The sequence below is a fragment of the Dendropsophus ebraccatus genome, chromosome 1 (assembly GCF_027789765.1).
Source record: "Dendropsophus ebraccatus isolate aDenEbr1 chromosome 1, aDenEbr1.pat, whole genome shotgun sequence".
Taxonomy (NCBI): domain Eukaryota; kingdom Metazoa; phylum Chordata; class Amphibia; order Anura; family Hylidae; genus Dendropsophus; species Dendropsophus ebraccatus.
Genome location: NC_091454.1, coordinates 182,496,545 through 182,512,659, shown reverse-complemented (window position 1 = coordinate 182,512,659; position 16,115 = coordinate 182,496,545). Strand labels below are relative to the sequence as shown.

The window sequence follows — 16,115 nt, the reverse complement described above, 5'->3', positions numbered from 1 at the left end:
AATAGTAGGAGAAGTGTTCAGAAAATTTTTAATTGAAAACTGCTGCAATAAAATACAAAATGCAAATACTTGAGAGATGTGTGCAGCGACTGTTAGATCCAGTCTTTTAGTCTTTCAAAAAACACCATAGTTTTATTATTTTTTTTACAGGCACTTTTAGATTGTGGGTTTTTTTTACATTGTTTTAAGTATTTTCAAGTCTTTTATTGAAACCTGAAAAAAAAAATCTGAATGCATTTAAAATAAGAACACTAAGGTCTCAAAAAGTATTTAGAGTAAAGAAAATTGTGGTTTGTTTTAGATTTCATTTTCATGAAAAGTAGCCACAAAAAACACATTTTTCCCCAAAACACTACATGTAATACCACCCAAAAGTTTCATGCACAGCATTATATTTTGTGAAACATACCACGGTTTTCCTGGTAATTGTCTGTTTGTTTTGCAGCCAGATAGTCAAATATAAAGCACACTACATACAAAATTTTGGTTTGTGTTGTTTTTTGGCAGTATTTTTGCATCAGATGACTTTATAAACTACAACTACATTCTGAAAATTGTCTTTTCCCAAAGTAGTCTATGTCAGGAGAAGTGCATGTACAAGTGTACACTACATTTAAAAAAAGACAATGGTGTTTTAAAATGGATTTTTATGCATCTTATAATTAGAGATGATCGAACAGCTTTGATGTTCAGGTTTGTACGAACTCAAACCATGGGTATTTTACTTCCGCAGGCTTCCCGTTCCGTGGGGAAGGTGGAGACAGTCCAAAAACAGGAATACAGCCTGGGCCATAGGTTGTATTCCTGTTTTCCAGAAGGGACTCGGGCTGTCTCCACCTTCCCCACGGAACGGGAAGACTGCGGGAGTAGGGATGGTCCGAACCGAGTTCGGTTCGGGTTCGTACAAACCCGAACTCTCGGTAATGATTCCCGCTGTCTGTCCGCTCCGTGCAGCGGGCGGATCCGGCGGGAGGACTGCCTGGAAAACTGGGATACAACCATAGCCATAGGCTGTATCTCAGTTTTCCAGGCGGTCCTCCCACTGTATCCACCCGCTCCACGGAGCGGGCAGACAGCGGGAATCTGATGCCGAGCGTTCGGGTTCATACGAACCTGAACCTCGGAGGGTTCGGACCATCCCTATGCGGGAGTCAAATACCAATGGTTCGAGTTTGTACAGCCTCTGAATTCGGATGCAGGCGCATCCGTGCACGCCCGCATGCGAATTCTCCTCTGCTCACAATGGAGCGTGCGGCCGGAGCCGCACGCTCCATTGTGTGAACTGACAGGGTTTTTTGCAGCCGCTATTCATTAAATAGCAGCTGCAGAAAACTGACATGTCAGTTTCTTGTGGCGCCGCTAGGGATCCCAGCTGGAGTGTATACTATGGGGGACATTTATGAAGTCCGGCGTTTTTTACGCCAGGCTTACAAATGTCCCCGCAGCTCCAGAGCTTAGGGGATTTATGTAGAGGCGCATTGCGAAAATTATAGTATCATTTTTCCACCGGAAAAGGGAGAGGGGGCGTTGCAGGTGGTGCAGCAGCACGCAGAGGGAGCGCGGCCTCTGCGTGCTGCCGCACCACCTGCAACGCCCCCTCTCCGCCCTACTGGCAAAGGTGGCGCAGATAGGGCAGATGCAAAAAAAAAAATACCATTTGCGAAGATTTTTACGGGGGTCTGCCCCATCTGCGCCTAAAAAGGCATTTACGCCTTTTCATACATGTCCCCCTATGTGTATACACTCCGGCCGGGATTCCCTCAGCCTTCAGCCCAACGTAAGTTTTGTACTAATTACGGCTGCTGCAACAACGGCCGTGATTACTACGGAACTTACGCTGTGTTAACATAGCCTAACATATAACCTACTGCTTGTAGAGCAGAGTGGTGGTTTCTAACCTAGACAACAAGCTGTCAACAATGGGAGAGAAAGAGCAGGATATCAGTAGAAGTTTGCTAAATGAATATATATGCAAAACTATTTATCTGGAGTCCTACAAGTATAACTATGTTGGTTGAAATGAGAATACCTCTTTAGAGGGGTTGCCCCATGTCTGAATATATTCCTTAGTTAGATCACACAAAAACAGGACCATCTTTCTATTGTAATAAAAAAAAATAGTCCTGTGTGTAGATATTTTTACAGGCTTTGTATGCTGTCCCCAAGTGTCTTGTCCACCTAATATGCTGTGGGCTAATAATAAGTTGCTGATTCCTATTGGAGCAGGAATCACTCTGATGCTGATGTACAAGAAATCATGGGCAGTGGGATTAAAGTGACACTTTTACCTCCTTTTTGCATTCTGACATCTCTACACAGGTGTAAAGGGTAAATTTAGCGGTTTTCATACCCTATTTTATATCATACGTCATGATGTTTGTTCAAGTAAAAAGTAATCTTTTATCAACTGCAGATTATGTTAAGTGGGCGTGACCTCGCAGGATTAGCGCCACTTAGCCCCGCCCACAACGGTATTGTTGGCCCCGAAAGGTCTAGACCACACCCCCTTTACGTCGGCCAACCAATGGGTGTCAGGGGGCGGGGCTAAGTGGTGCTAATGCCGCAATGTCACGCCCACTTAATACAATCTGCAGTTGATAAAAGGACACTTTTTACCTGAACAAGCACCATGACTTATGATAAGGTATGAAAAACGCTAAATTTACCCTTTACACCTGTGTAGAGATGTCAAAATGCACAAAGGGGGGGTACAGTGTCACTTTAAATTACTGAGTATGTGTGACCACCAGCCCTGGACATACTGGTTGATCACTTTGATAGGGGACATCAAGTATGTAACAGCTATGTTTTTTATTGAAAGATGTATTGTGTAATCCAAGTGTCCATTAATATTCATTTGTAGCAAAGCTGTTCTACGTTTACACATACATTTACCTTTGCATGATCTGTAGGCCATACTAGATGCAAATGTATTGTAGTAAACACTAGAGGGGTCCATTTTTATTGTTAACCAGTGAATATGTTTGTTTTCTACAGGGAATACATTTAGCGCAGAAGTGGATGGTTTACAAAGTGGGACCAAATATTACTTCAAGATGGGAGCCAAGACAGTGTCAGGGTGGGGGCCATACTCAAGTGTAGTAGAAGTTGAGACCCTGCCTCCAAGACTTCCAGGTATAAAATATCAGGTTTTATTCTTTCTTTTGTCTGGATACACCTTTTTTTTTAAATAAAATTATGTAATTGACCTACTTTCATATATTACCTCTCCCTGTACAATCATCTAGTGCTTCTATAGGTTGTTACAGATGCTGCAATACCAAATTTGGCCAAGATTTACTAATATCAGCTGGTTTTCACAATGACACCACATTAGGCTTTGGGGGTTTTATCCTGCTATGTATGTTACCTATCTGTTTGCCACATAGTGTATATGGCTGGTTTTCCTTGTGTGCATCGGTGCACCATTTTGCGCCGAACACATGCACCAGAATCTGCGGGGAAACCCATAATAAATGTATTGGGAGGGCAGTTAAAATGTTGGTGTAGGGAATAAATCAGTTGGGAGTAGTCTGTAGTGAAAAAGTATCTGTTTCATATTCTATAAGCATATCTTAATTTTTGTATTTTTATTGGCTAAAATGTTTTTTGGTAAATTTATTTTTTACTTTTTATTGATTTAAAAATTACAACTTAACTTTGATATTACCCCACCATAGGACTTAACCATGTGATCACTCTTAGGCTATGTTCACACAACGTAAGGTTCATATTAATCACGGCCCTTGTTGCTAATTTGAAACAATGGATGTGATTAATATGAACCTTACATTGTGCTGCCCTCTATGGAATCTCGGCGGTAGTGGATACACATAGTATACACTCCGGCCGGGATCGATAGCGGCTGCTATTTATTGAATAGCAGCTGCAGAGAACATGTCAGTTCACACAATAGAGCATGCGGCTCCGCATGCGCAGAATTTTAAGCTGAGTACGCCCAAAGTTCCGCCTGTCCCATTGATTCAATAGGATATCTCACTGCACTCCTCTATCCGCCCAAAGAAATTATGTCAATTCTATAGGTGGATTGCGGAGTCCACGTGATACATCCTATTAAATCAATAGGACAGGCGGAACTTCAAGCGGAGTCCGTGTCGCATACTGCACTTGAAGCTCTGTGCTAATTCCGTAATGTCAACGGGCCATTACAGTGGGATCAGCACCAGCTTATGAGTGCAGATGTAGCTTCTTTTACTGCACCATCACTATGATGTCAGGGTGAACAAGCCTCTCATTCATGTCATGGGGTAAGAAGAAGACAGGGTGGCACCAGATTACCAAATTCCCTGGGTCATTGGATAGTGCTTTTAAACTATATAAAAATTACTTATTAGAGCAGAGAACCCGGAGGAAGTCTGCCTAAAATGAAATACTAATGAAATTATGGTTGTGTCAGGAAAAGCATTTCTGTTGTAGTTCAGTCATTATTCACATCTGGCTAGTTGTATCTTTTATCCCTTTTGTTTTTTTCAGATGTTTTGGATATGAATTCTGTTACCGGTATCATTGTTGGTGTGTGTCTGTGCCTCCTGTGCCTCCTCCTCTGTATGTGTGCAAGCTTCCAACAGGGCAAGCAGAGGTAAGTGTATAGCCAGAGCACTCTGCACTTGCCTAAGGCCGCTAAGGGTATGTTCACACTGAGCAAATACGGTGGAATTTCGTGGCGGATCTCTCCCCTGCGGAATCCCGCTGTATTCAGTGTGCCGCTGTGAGTGAAAGAGGGTGCGTGCTCCTCCGCTGCCGCCGCTCTCTGCTCATAGAAGTGACATGTCACTTCTTTGAGTGGAGGAGCTCTCCGATTAAAGGCTATGTAACACTGAGACAAGTGTGAACATACCCTCAGGCTGGGTTCACACTACGTATATTTCAGTCAGTATTGTGGTCCTCATATTGCAACCAAAACCAGGAGTGGATTAAAAACACAGAAAGGATCTGTTCACACACTGGTGAAATTGAGTGGATGGCCGCCATATAACAGTAAATAACTGCCATTATTTCAATATAACAGCCGTTGTTCTAAAATAACAGCAAATATTTCCCATTAAATGGCGGCCATCCACTCAATTTCAACATTGTGTGAACAGATCCTTTCTGTGTTTTTAATCCACTCCTGGTTTTGGTTGCAATACTGACTGAAATATGCATATACTGACTGAAATATACTTAGTGTGAACCCAGCCTTGTTATGTTCACACTGTGTACGAATCCGTACGCAGTTCTTACGCCGCCGTACATGTGCGGCAGAAACGAAAAATCGTCATGCGCCGGATACGCACTGCGAACATACGCCCGTAGTACAGTTATGCTTACCTAGCTTGTTCCGAAGCGATCTGAAGCGAGTGATTTACTTGGAAATCTTCGCCCAGCCCAATAAAACACACAGAACCTTTTGGATCGAAAAATCAAGTTCAATTTGACTGAAATAAGTACTTCGTACAGGACCGCATTTGAATCCACGGGCGTGAGTTCGAACATTTTCGTCCTCAAACAATGGTCTTGTTAATTTTTCACGGCGGCGTATACAATCCGTTCGTAAGTTCATACGTAGTGTCGTATGAACCGTGCCGTATATCGTATACTTTCAAGCGAACGCATCAACCTCAAAACTACGTGCGTATATTCGCGGTTCGCACTACGGACGGATTCATACGCAGTGTGAACATAGCCTTAGGCTATGTTCACACTGCGTACGAATCCGTACGCAGTTCTTACGCCGCCATGCATGTGCGGCTGAAACTACGCATCAACCTCAAAACTACGTACGTATATTCGCGGTTCGCACTACGAGCGGAAATATACGTAGTGTGAACATAGCCTTATAGTGTAAACCAGCAACTAATTAACACAATTAATTTACCAAGGTAGTCCCCACCCACCGCTATTTTACCTCTCTGTAAGGGTGACTCCTGCCCCAGCAGACTCAAATGGCTGATATATAATACTACATTGCTGTCTTTCAACTTTCCAGGCAAAATCAACTATAAAGCCTTATTTGTTAGACATTATCTCTGCAGTGCATGCATTCTTTGATAAGACAAGCCCTTTAAGATGCAGTCCTGTATGACTTTAAGATGCAGTCCTGTATCAATTTTAAATTGCTACCATAGCTATCAGCATAATGTTATAGAACAGAAGGAGCTGAGCAGATTGATATATATCTTTATGGGAAAAGATTCAGAATAACTTGTAATTTATTGATAGAAATCTCTGATGTTTCCATACTAAAGAGTCAAGTCCATTGAGTGACACCGCCCACTGGACTCCTTATCACAGAATGAGCAGGGATTTCTATCAACAAGTTACAAGTTATACTGAATCCTTTCCCACAAACATATATATCAATCTGCTCAGCTCTTCCTTCTCCATAACATGATGGATGATAGATTAGATAGCATTAACAGGTTCCCTTTAAAGAACTAAATATTGTAATGTGTCCAAATCATAAGGATACGACTCGGTGCAGCTTGCAGATGGCACTCTTCTAAAACAAAGCAAATGTACCAACCCTAAGACCTTCTATAATCCACACAAGTTGACATTCTGCTGACTGTATTTACCACAGCTGTTATAATGATATTACTAGTTAGCTGGATTGAAACCCTGTGTTATATTTGTCATTCATTTTCACTGCTTCTTACCTAGGGATGTGGGATCTGATTTGGGGTCCCGATCTACCAGGGGCCCCTCATCCTATCAAAGGGCACGACAGGGCTCATGTTCCCAAACTCACTGCCAAGACTCCCATGAGTTAGAGACATTAATGCCTCCTACACAAGAAGATACTCCTTCTCTTCCAGCCTCAGATCTACTAGGAAGCCATACTCTTGTTTTAAACCCACCAACAGAAGACAAGCATCAAGTAAAGGTGAAGGTAGGTACATATATAATACATATTGTAGGAAGAAAAGTACAAAAAGGACTCGAAAGAGCATAAAGGGTTTATCCAGTTAAGTAAAATAGATGTTTAATAATCCCACTTCCTGGAGACTAACCATCTGTTGAATACTTGTTATTAGCTTATTAGTCTCCTTCCCAAGTTGTGACAGTCTGAGCATTCCTCTCCGTACCACCGTTGAACTCCCTCTTCCCTCCTCCCTTTGGGATGCTCACATGACCAACGCCCTTGGCCAGCTGTCTCTGCACTCTGATGTCCAGGAAGTGACATCACCATGTTATCTAGGAAGTGACATCACCATTTTATCCAGGAAGTGAAGCCTTGATGCAGTAGTAAGAGCAGGGAAATATATATTGGGGATTTGTATAACTTTTGGGGGGCAATACAATACTTTAATAAAAATTTTTGCCAGACTTCTCCTTTAAGGAGAGTCCTAATTTTAGGCTGAATGCCTTCGGCATGCTGGGCAGGTATACATTGCTATTCCTCATATTTTATCGTGTGTGCTTTCCTATATAGTGGACCACTGCAAAAAATGACTGTAAAGAGCATGGTTTATGATGTTTAACTTAGAGTGATATATGCCACTGCATGGAATACAGTGGCATACATCTGGTGTTTGCGTTCAATGCATATGTGGGAATTTTCACCACAGTGCATGCTGTTTGTGATGTAAAGATCCACCCTTAGGCTGTGTTCCCACACAGTATTTTTGCTCAGTATCTTGGTCAGTATTTTGCAACCAAAACCAGGAGTGGATCGAAAACACAAAAAGGCTATGTTCACACACTGTTGAAATATTAAAACAACGGCTGTTTTTTTTAAATAGCGGCAAATTATTTGCCATGTAATGACGACCATCCACTCAATTTAAACAGTGTGAAAACTTAGCTTATTTTCTGTTTTAATTCACTCCTGGTTTTGGTAGAAAAACATTGACCAAAATACTGAGCAAAAATACTGTCTCGGAAGATAGCCGTACTTTGTAAAAAAGAGCCTGTGAAGCCTTATTTAAGAGTCTAGCCAGATATCCCTTCAGGGAAAGGCTCAGTAAGTAACTATGTTACTATGTTACTAAGAGGTGGCTCTGGTAAGGTAACCACCAAAACTACCATATTACGTGGCCCTTACTCTATAGGGGCTTTAAGCACACGCTATTGGGTTTCTAGTAGCATGTTGTCCTCACTTACTGTCCCCAATAGGACTTCTAATTTACAATTCCATATTGACCCTGGATTTGAACCCAGGTCTACAGCACTACATGACACCAATCCTAACAATTATCTTCAATTTTTCTATTCTTTTCAGCCTTCATGGAATGGATCAGTCACTCAAAACTGGGCAAATCACATCACCAGCTATGCTGATACCATCACAGGAGACCTCACTTGTGCTGCCAATGGCTCAGCAAATCATATGCCAACTGGAGGGCTAAGGATGGTTTTGCATGACATTTCCTTTGAACCCCATAAGGTAAAATCGATGCAGGGTCTATTGGCATTACTGCTCTGATTTAGCTTCATATTTGGCCTATTGAATAATGATTTATTTCTCGCCAGGTGGATGTTGGACGGAATCACAGAAATCCATCTCAGAATCAAGTGGAGGCTGACGTCATTGTACACTCGGATTTCTCAGCATCTGAGCGCAGTGGTCATTGTGCTGGGTTGGACTCAGAAGAAGAGGAAGAACTTAGTTTGGATCCAGACAAAGACCAAACAGAGACTTGTTTGACACCAGTCTCCAACCATCAGACTCAGTCCACGGTAACTGAAAATGGAAACCAAGACTGGGGCAACCAGCCTTTGATGGCCAAAAGTACAGAACAGAGTTTAAATTCAATAGCCACAAAGAGCCCGCACCTTGCCAACGGCATCCAGTGTGCCAGGAGTGTGGACCTTCAGGAGAATCAGGCCATCATAGGCTTGCCTTTCACTGTAGACAGTGGAGATCTATCTACAGAAAACGTGTCTTTAACTTCTAAGGTACAGCAAGAACTGCCGCTAAGCAATACGTCAGACTCACTTCAACCACTCAACCCGGAGGAGATTGTACACTGAATTATGATATTGGGCATACAGTAGATTAAACTGCAAAGGATTAACTGATCTGGATACATTAGTCTATTTCATGATATCACAGATTTCAGAATAGACCTAATGTTGTGGGCAAACCTTGCGGATATTCAGCCATGTTGTGCAACTATAACCTGTTCTGACCTAGATGAATTATGTGAGTCTTGTAATGGTACACATACACTTCATAAGAGGGGGAATGGATATAGGTTCAGTGAACTGGATCCCATGGGCTTTAGCTGCTATAGGTCCAAGGCAATGGGTCATCTATGGCAAGGAACCTAGAGGCTTCCTACAAAACCAAAATCCTATGAATCCTATTACATAAGAACCTGTGGGCTGTTGTCTTTATGATGGATTTTGGTTCAGGCGGAAATCACCAAATAAGTTGCCTTCTTATACTTGCAGTGCAAAAACAATGAAATCATTCTGTGTCATATGTGTTATTGCTGCACTGAAAGTGATCCATGCCAACCTTAGATGGACCCACCAGAGACGCATAACCATAGGGGGTCTCAACCAGGTGCCTAAAGGGGCTCAGCATTCTCTCTGCCACATAACAAGACACCAGTATTATTAAGGGCACAGGATGGTTGGCATTGGGGTGCTTGGAGTTATGCGTCTGCCCACCACTATAAAGAGCAGTGCCTCCCTGGTCTCACTGTTACACATATCTTGTATTTCTGTTCTGATTGTCAGTGTTATATGATTTCCACCCAGCCTTATGTCTATTCACTGCCCAAGGCTTGTTCACATTCCTGATGCCATCCTTTGTGGACTGTAATTCACCAGTTTCAGCATTATCTTCTCTCTTTCTTGTCATACAGCATCTGACTGTATGATCCTGCACCAGGATGTATACCTCTAGCACTCACATTGGTCACAGGCTTGCGCTGCAGCTCGGTCCCCCTACCCATTATTGCATGTAAATCTGAGGACTTATGGACGGTGCTACACAATACCCTTCTGTGACGATAGTCCCTTTCGTATGCACTCCGTGAGTGCCCACCAACACCTCCAGGACTCTTTTCTAACTTGTAGGTCATTAGCACTCACCTGTATTTTTTTACCTGACATATGTATATGCCATAAGAGCCCTGTATCTGTTATTTCTCAGTACAAGTGTCAATTGTTTTTTTCTTTTTAGCCTTCTGGACTGCAGTTGTATACATCCATTGCTAGGTCCATCTGAATGTCAAGAGTGATGCAGTCAGACTTGGCAGAACATGTCTACAACAGGAGAATGGCCACCAGCATGTCATATACTGTGGCCTAAATCCACCAAAGGTCAACAAATAAATACATGTTAAAATCCTTAGTGGTGTTTAACAATCATTTTTTTTATCAATTCACCTGAATCTTGTTTATAAGCTTAAAGACATCACAGGGAAATAAAAAAAAGTGAATGAGATGACCGCAAAGATAAATTTTCTCTGTCCGTCAGTAAGCACAATTGCAGTGACCATGGGGTGCTAGTGCAGGTGTCGTGTGCAGCTGGTGGGCTCTGGAGTTTTGCGGTTACTTGTCATGGTGGCCAGAAGTGGTAATACCCAACCCCGGGCATTAAGTAGAACAATTCGGGCGCTCATATCTCCGTGACCCGACCGGATCAGGAAGCGGGACCCGGCGGGATCAGGTGAGTATAGGGGGCTGTAACGGGGGGTCAGGTCTCCTTTAACAACCTCAGAGGTAGACTTGAGCAAATAGTGATAGGAGAGAGAGTGAAGACTTGTCTTGAGAGAGACTGGTGTAGGGGCTGGGTAGGAGCCCTTGCCTAATAAGTACTCTGCCAGGATGTGTGCGACGAAATGTACTTGAATCTTGTTCTTCTCGTACTCACATTTAGATAAGTCCCAATTAACTGTGAACCCCCTGGAAGGTAGTACGATTCCTTGGTCTTTGTCTCTAGGTGCAGCTCCCACTGAAGTCTAACCTAACATAACCTGAAGTGGACGAGCGTCTGTCAGTTGCCTCGGCTCTTAGTTTCTTTGACTCACTGGGGATCAGCCCCTCTGCCTTTTCCTTAGGGGTTGACTGTCCTGACTGAAGAATCCTCAGCATAGGCAAGGAGGCCTCTCCTATGGTCTTCTTTACTCCACCTCTTGGTTTTTGCACTGCATCTAGCTAGTTACTTGCTCCTAGCCAGAAGAAATGGTGTAGTTCCTGTCATAACACTGGCCTAAGCCAGGCCTGCTTAAAGGGGAACTCTGGATAAGAAAAACTTGTTTACTATTAAAAGTACATTAAAAGTTAAATATATGTGTCTATACAATGTATTACCGTATCTGTGCGGTTCTGCCACACTGGTAGCTGATAGAAATCCAGGAAGTGAAAAAAAAAATGGCCCCTGTGCCAATTCACATTGTCTCCTGCTCCTTCTGCTCTCCCCCCCTTAGGAGGAAAATCTTCCATGCCTCTGTCTCACTTTGTGTGTGTTTGCTGAGCACAGGCTGATGATACAGACAGGGGGCAGGGTGTGATGTCACAGGAGGCTTGACTAGATTCCCCAATCCCCTGAGTGATTTACCATCTCAAACCAGCCAGAAGCAGGTGCAGCACTAATTTTACTGATTGGGATGGGTGGGGGCTGTTATGGTCAGCTGAGGGAAAGCATTGCATTGTAGGAAATGCTAAACCAGGAAAGACAGAAACACAATACAGAGCAAAAAAAACCCCAAACAAATGGATTTTTGGTAGTTTTAAAACTGGGATAGACAGGTAAGTAATGCGTTATGCTTCTGCAGAAGTTTCATTTATTTTTAACCTCTACCTGGAGTTCCCCTTTAAGTGACTGCAGCAGGAATCTGTAATTTGTGTCCTACCCACTCTAGAGAGAAACTTAACCTCTACTGCTTTCAACTGCCCACCTGACAGGAAATCCCTATCTTATATAGGGTGGTGTAAAAGGAATTGTGTGTGTGTGTGTGTGTGTGTGTCAAATTTGAAAAGTCGAATTTGGTTGGTTGCTAGGGGCAACTGAGCCCGTTTCACTTTACACCATGTTTGATAAATCTCCCCCATATAGCATAACCTTTTACCATATACTGCAGCTGTGCACAGGGGGAGTGAGACACCTAGTGGCTGCAGTGGAGAATGCAGCTAAAAATCACTGTGTGACACATGAACAAACTAGTTTTACCTGGATGTGTTAAGACAAGAAGAAACATTCGAAGTGGGACACTACACCAGTACTCTGGGAAGCCCAGTACTTTCCAGAGATGGTCAGATAGGATATCCTAATTCTTAAATTTGAGAGGTAACTGTTTTTACTTTCTTATTGTGGAGTTTGTATATTATGGGGGCATCCTTTTTGTCTGAGCAGCTGTTAAAGAGGTACTTCAGTATCAGAAAATTGTATTAAATGTAAACTATCACCCTATAACTTTCTAATATAATGTAATTACAAATAGTCCTCACTTCAGAGGCTTTTCTGTGCTTTGACACTGACAGGAAATGGAAAATACAAAAACTGCTAAATTTTTGTTGACCCCAGCTTCTCCCCCCCATGACAACACATCATCCTCTGATGTCACAGGAGACTTGACTGGATCTCCCACCCCCCTGAGTGATTCACCATCTCTGACCAGCCTCTCCAGCCTACACCTGAGCAGGCAAGGAGTGACAGAAGCAGCTGCTGCAACTTCACTGACACTGCCAATCCCACTGGCACAAATAAATTAAGCATAAGCACTATGTCCAGTGTAAGATAATACTAGATAAAGTCCTTACTGTGGGGCTCAACTTCAAAGACAAAAGATGCTCGACCAAAATACATGGGTTCAGATGAAAAGAAAAAAAGCTGCACTGACCAACGTGCTGTGTGGTGTTACAGGTAGAGAACACAGTACTGTATTGAAATAATTCAGTGCAATGTTTGAACACAGCCTAGAGGTTCTGCAACAGCTTTGGGCAGGGTGGAGGACTGTGATGAACAGCTGAGGAAAAGCATTGCATTCTAGAACTTGTAGTACTCAGCAACTGCTCAACCAGGAAGTACAACCACAAATTACAGAACAAAGACCCCCCAAAACAAATGGATTTTTGGAAGTTTTTTTTTTTTTTTACCTCATGTTGGAGTGCCCTTTTTAAAGAATTTAGAGGTATGCAGCCACATGGACAGCTATATAGTAAGGAGATTTGTAACAATACTGGCTGGTTGAAACACTACAAATCCAGGTTTCCCTCTTAGCAGTCTCCATTCTGGGGTTTTAAGATCCGCTTCCCATACTCAGATGCCCCAAGTACTTAATGATAGGGCAAATTTTGACACCAGTTGATCTGAAAGAATTTTTTTTATCCTGGAGTTCCCCTTTAAATAACCTTAAAGGGGTATTCCGATGAAAAACTTCTTTTAAAACTTCATTTAATAGTACTACACAAGATACTGTACATTTGATCCAAGTCTATGGTGAGAGGGGGGACAGAGGAAGGAGCGCCTTTCCCCCATCCCAGGGTTGTAGACCAAGTGGCAGTCAGGAGCTGTGCCCCATCAGCCCACACATCTCCCCCGCCACACTTCCCTGTAAGCCTGCACGTTTCCCTATGAATAATCCTCTTATTTATACCACAGGATCAAAAGCAAGCAGAACCCAATAGCAATTATAGAACTACAAGTACCAGCATGCTTCCATAATTTTACAGATACACTCTCTACATGGTATATCTGGGTCAGCAGTGAGTGCCTATAAGCCATGTATTAGCCCAGCATGTTTCCCTGTCAGCCTGCACATCATCAAACATCAAACCCCGCCCCCAAAGTCACTTCCCATAGATATGCAGGAGGCACCTGGCATGCTGGGAGATGTAGTTTCCCGTCTGGCATCATCGTAGCTGTATACTGGGAATTAGAGAAAAAAAAGTTCCAAAAGGAGAAATGGCGGCAGATAGAGAGGCAAGAGGTCACCAGCGAGCTGGTGAGTATGACTTGCAAGGTTGTGGAGCAACACCCCTTTAAAGCAGACCCTTCAGCGGAAAAATGAGTGTAACTGTGTGCTTTTTTGTTGTTGTGTAAATGGGGATCAGGTGCCCTGGAAACGGGAACACGGGTAAGTCCGGTCTGTATCCTCTTTATCTAGTGGCTGTCAGTCAAACATAGTAGGCAGATACAAGCAAGTTGGGGGGGGGGGGGGTAATAAAGAGAATGTGGGCTGGACCTGCTGCTGGGCTTTTGCCATGCTTAGGAACGTCCCCTGGGCACTTGAGCTTTATTTTGTGCTCCTCATAAAACTAAATAAGTATTGCAGAGACCATGGTGAGTTAATATATAATTTATTTTTAATGATATTTGCCATGTTTACCCACTGCTTGCGTTATAAAGCCTCAGCAGACGTATAAACTGTACCTTGGCGTACAGTCACCTTGGACATTTTGGAAACAATTTGCTGTATTTTTCCTTTATATCTCTTGTGGTTGCTTGATTCATTCGCTATGTTAAACACATAAAAGAATTGACTTCAATACAATACATAACACTCATTGACAATGGCTCCAAAGGGTCACTGCGGGTTTTAAGAAAGAGCTGTTGGTACAAACACATTATAGAGTCAAAAAGTCAACAACACTAAATAGGAAAAAGTAATGAGCGTAGGAAGTTTGCTTTTTTTGTGTACCCATATTCTGAGAGGCATAGCTTTTTAACTTAAGTTAACATAACCTCAGTGATTATTTTTTCTTTCAAATCAACTGGTAACAGAAAGTGCCTGATATTTGTAGTTTAATTCTATTAAAAAATACTTTACACTTCCAGTACTTATCAGCTGCTGTATGTCCTGCAGGAAGTGGTGTATTCTTTCCAGTCTGACACGGTGCTCTCTGCTGCCACCTCTGTCCATGTCAGGAACTGTCAAGAGCAGTAGCAAATCCCCCATCTCTGGCACTTTCTGGCACCAGTTGTTTAAGGTTTTTTTTTGTTGTGGTGTGTACAATTCTGCTTTTCTTTTTTTTAAATAGTGCTCATGCCGGTAAATTGACATGATAATTGCATTAGTCCACAATAAACGTACGGTACCAAACGTGAGCTTTTTCTTTTTTATATTTTTGACATAAAAAGACATTTTCAATTGAAAAAAGGTTTGTGGTGCTTTTGTTTTTCTTTTAATTTTAAAGGGAACCCATTGCCATGACAATGCTACCTAAGCTATTGGCATCATGTTATAGAGCAGAAGGAGCTGAGTGGATTGATATAGATCTTTATGGGAAAAGATTTAGAATAACTTGTAATTTATTGATTGAAATCTCTGATGTTTTCATGGTAAAGAGTCCAGTCCATGTGAGTAACACCGCCCACAGGACTCCTTAAAGGGAACCAATCTAAGCTGATTGTGCTGATATGGTTCCCAGCAGCGCAGTATAGATTCACTGTGCAGGTCGCAGGGCACACCAGCCCCGGCTGCAGGAGTGGGTTTACATGAGGGAAAATGATGTTTTATTACGCTGTGTAATGGTGCGTTTACACAGGCAGATTTATCTGACCAATTTTGGAAGCCAAAGTCAGGAATGGACTTGAAAAGACAGGGAATCTCAGTCTTTCCTTTATGACATGCATCCTGTTTATAGTCTGTTCCTGGCTTTGGCTTCAAAAATCTGTCAGATAAATCTCTCTGTGTAAATGCACCATAAGGCCGGGAGAAGGCCGGCAACTAGTCATCTGGGCAGGGAGTTGGACTCTTTAGCATTGAAACATCAGAGATTTCAATCAATTGCTGATGTGCTCTACAAGCTGCACAGTAGGTCTATGCGGTGCTGCTGGGAACCATTACAACACAATCGTGCTGACTGGTTCCCTTAAACAGAGAATGAGCAGGGATTTCATTTAACAAGTTATACTGAATCTTTTCCCACAAACATATATATCAATCTGCTCAGCTCTTCCTGCTCTATAACATGATGGATGATAGATTAGATAGCATTGTATTGGTGACAGGTTCCCTTTAAAGCTTTTTATTTTTAGATTTTGATATATTTTTACCATAAATTAGGTTAGCTTAACCTAACACCTATTCATGGGTTAGGGTGATAATTATCTGATTGATAGGTTGTTGCCCCCGCTAATCAATAGAACAGGGGTCGGACACCTAACAGTCAGACACCCTGTGTATAGATGATAACTTATAACTTTGGAATAA

At 42.4% G+C, this 16,115-nt stretch overlaps 1 protein-coding gene across 6 annotated transcripts in view; it reads left to right on the top strand.

Moving 5' to 3' along the window:
• IGDCC4 (immunoglobulin superfamily DCC subclass member 4) overlaps positions 1–10,309 on the top strand; it is a 69,780-nt gene extending 59,471 nt beyond the window's left edge. For 4 of the 6 annotated variants that reach the window (XM_069985639.1, XM_069985655.1, XM_069985684.1 and 1 more), the window contains 5 exons: positions 2,998–3,135; positions 4,495–4,600; positions 6,664–6,892; positions 8,225–8,389; positions 8,476–10,309. In XM_069985639.1, the coding sequence (XP_069841740.1) occupies positions 2,998–3,135; positions 4,495–4,600; positions 6,664–6,892; positions 8,225–8,389; positions 8,476–8,976 (1,139 nt within the window). In that variant the 3' untranslated portion in view covers positions 8,977–10,309. The remainder of the gene's footprint in view (positions 1–2,997; positions 3,136–4,494; positions 4,601–6,663; positions 6,893–8,224; positions 8,390–8,475) is intronic. The other 2 variants (XM_069985664.1, XM_069985646.1) reach the window with 2 other exon arrangements.
• Positions 10,310–16,115: the final 5,806 nt, after the last annotated feature.